This window comes from Opisthorchis viverrini (genome assembly GCF_000715545.1).
Source record: "Opisthorchis viverrini unplaced genomic scaffold opera_v5_1274, whole genome shotgun sequence".
NCBI lineage: Eukaryota > Metazoa > Platyhelminthes > Trematoda > Opisthorchiida > Opisthorchiidae > Opisthorchis > Opisthorchis viverrini.
In genome coordinates this window covers 2,427-4,068 of record NW_008753118.1, presented here as the reverse complement: position 1 = coordinate 4,068, position 1,642 = coordinate 2,427, and the positions used below count along the sequence as shown (strand labels likewise).

The 1,642-nt window shown below is 42.6% G+C and overlaps 1 protein-coding gene across 1 annotated transcript; it reads left to right on the top strand.

Moving 5' to 3' along the window:
* Positions 1–776: 776 nt before the first annotated feature.
* On the top strand, positions 777–1,124 carry T265_15838 (hypothetical protein; the record flags this gene model as incomplete). Its single annotated transcript, XM_009179223.1, has 1 exon — positions 777–1,124. A coding segment is annotated over one exon (348 nt), but the record flags the coding sequence as incomplete, so codon positions are not given.
* Positions 1,125–1,642: the final 518 nt, after the last annotated feature.

The window sequence follows — 1,642 nt, the reverse complement described above, 5'->3', positions numbered from 1 at the left end:
GAATAAAAGCCGTCCGTGTATTTATGGATGGGATTTTAAGATACAGTCACCCGAGTACACAATCGGCTGAATTTTATTTCTACGAAGAAAACGATACAGTACCGCATAAGTTAACTCTATTACATAACAAACGGACAGGAATGGTAGGGCTTTCGTACTTTAGTGACGGTCTGATGCATGACTGACATGGTTTAAATTCGTTTTGAAGTTGTCCAAGTAGATGGTTCTGTTTCTGTCTCCTAGCAGGACGATATGGGCCATTCTGGGCGAAACCTCTTGATGGTTACAATCCTTTGCATCTTCATTCAGCGCGTGGCAAATGCAACATTTAGGCTTCAGTTTCACACGTGTTGTTTATTTTAGGCATTTCGTTATACTGCTTACAAGGTCACATGAGTATTTGGGTCGCATATTATAGACCTCGTACTACTGTCAGTGTTTTCAGTGAAATCCATACCTCTGTTTACCTCACGACGATTTGTATGTAAAAAAAACCTCACCGCAATAAGCCACTAGTCTCACATAGATAAGTCAGTCGAATTCAATATCATAAAACCGAGCCGTCCATGAGTCACTTGACTTTTCCGTATCAATTCACCATAATGCTTGAGCTCGGTATTAATTAACGATCACTCCTTGTTTGTGGTTCGCAAGGTTTTTATCACTTTCACAGTTTATCCCTTTTACAAACCTACCAAACACATGGGGCCCTTTTTTCCTTGTGCTCAAAGTGTTTTTGCTTACAAGAACTTCTTATTTTCTTGTGACTTTTCCAGGGTTATGATACACAAGTAGGAGCACGGGGTGGGAAGCTGTCCGGTGGACAAAAGCAGCGAGTTGCCATCGCTCGAGCTTTGATTCGAAAACCGGCTTTACTACTATTGGACGAAGCCACATCAGCGTTGGACAACGAAAGTGAACGCATCGTGCAACAGGCTCTGGACGGAATTGTGGGCACATGCACATCCATTGTAGTAGCTCATCGGTTGACAACCGTGGAAAATGTCGACAAAATTGTCGTTATGGAGAATGGACGTAAAATTGAGGCTGGGGCACCCGCAGCTCTCCTGCAAGCCAAAGGGGCCTTCTACGCACTTCACCATACGGAGCAAACGAGAATTTAATTTTTGACCCTTGTCACAAGAATAAGCTGTGAACTTTTGTAATTTGGTAGTCGTCCCCAGCCTTGCTATGTCCCACCTGATAACCCCATCCTTTTATATAGAAGATATTATTTTACGATAAATCACACTTCTTTTTTGCTCAAATTAAACAAACCAGTATGCGATAAACGCCCTCAGTGCTGACTTAATTCAAATCCGGTTCCTTATGGAACATATCAGGATAACAGCTTCAACATCCATGGTTAATACAGAGACTCGTGGCTTTTGATAGAGAAGGCCTAAAAGAGAACAACAGGGTTACATTTAGACGCAGGAGACGCAAAATGTATCGTTTTATCTTGTCTTTACGGTATCCGTTTGTTAGATAAGATGCATGTTCTTGAAATCTAGCGCCGCACCCACCAGTTTACGCCAAATTTGGTAGGTAAACAGTAGACTGACGGGTTACCGTTCTGATGTTCGCATTTCACTGCCTTAGGTGGTAGCCAAACATGGTCTCTGCAGGCAGGGGTGAAGCT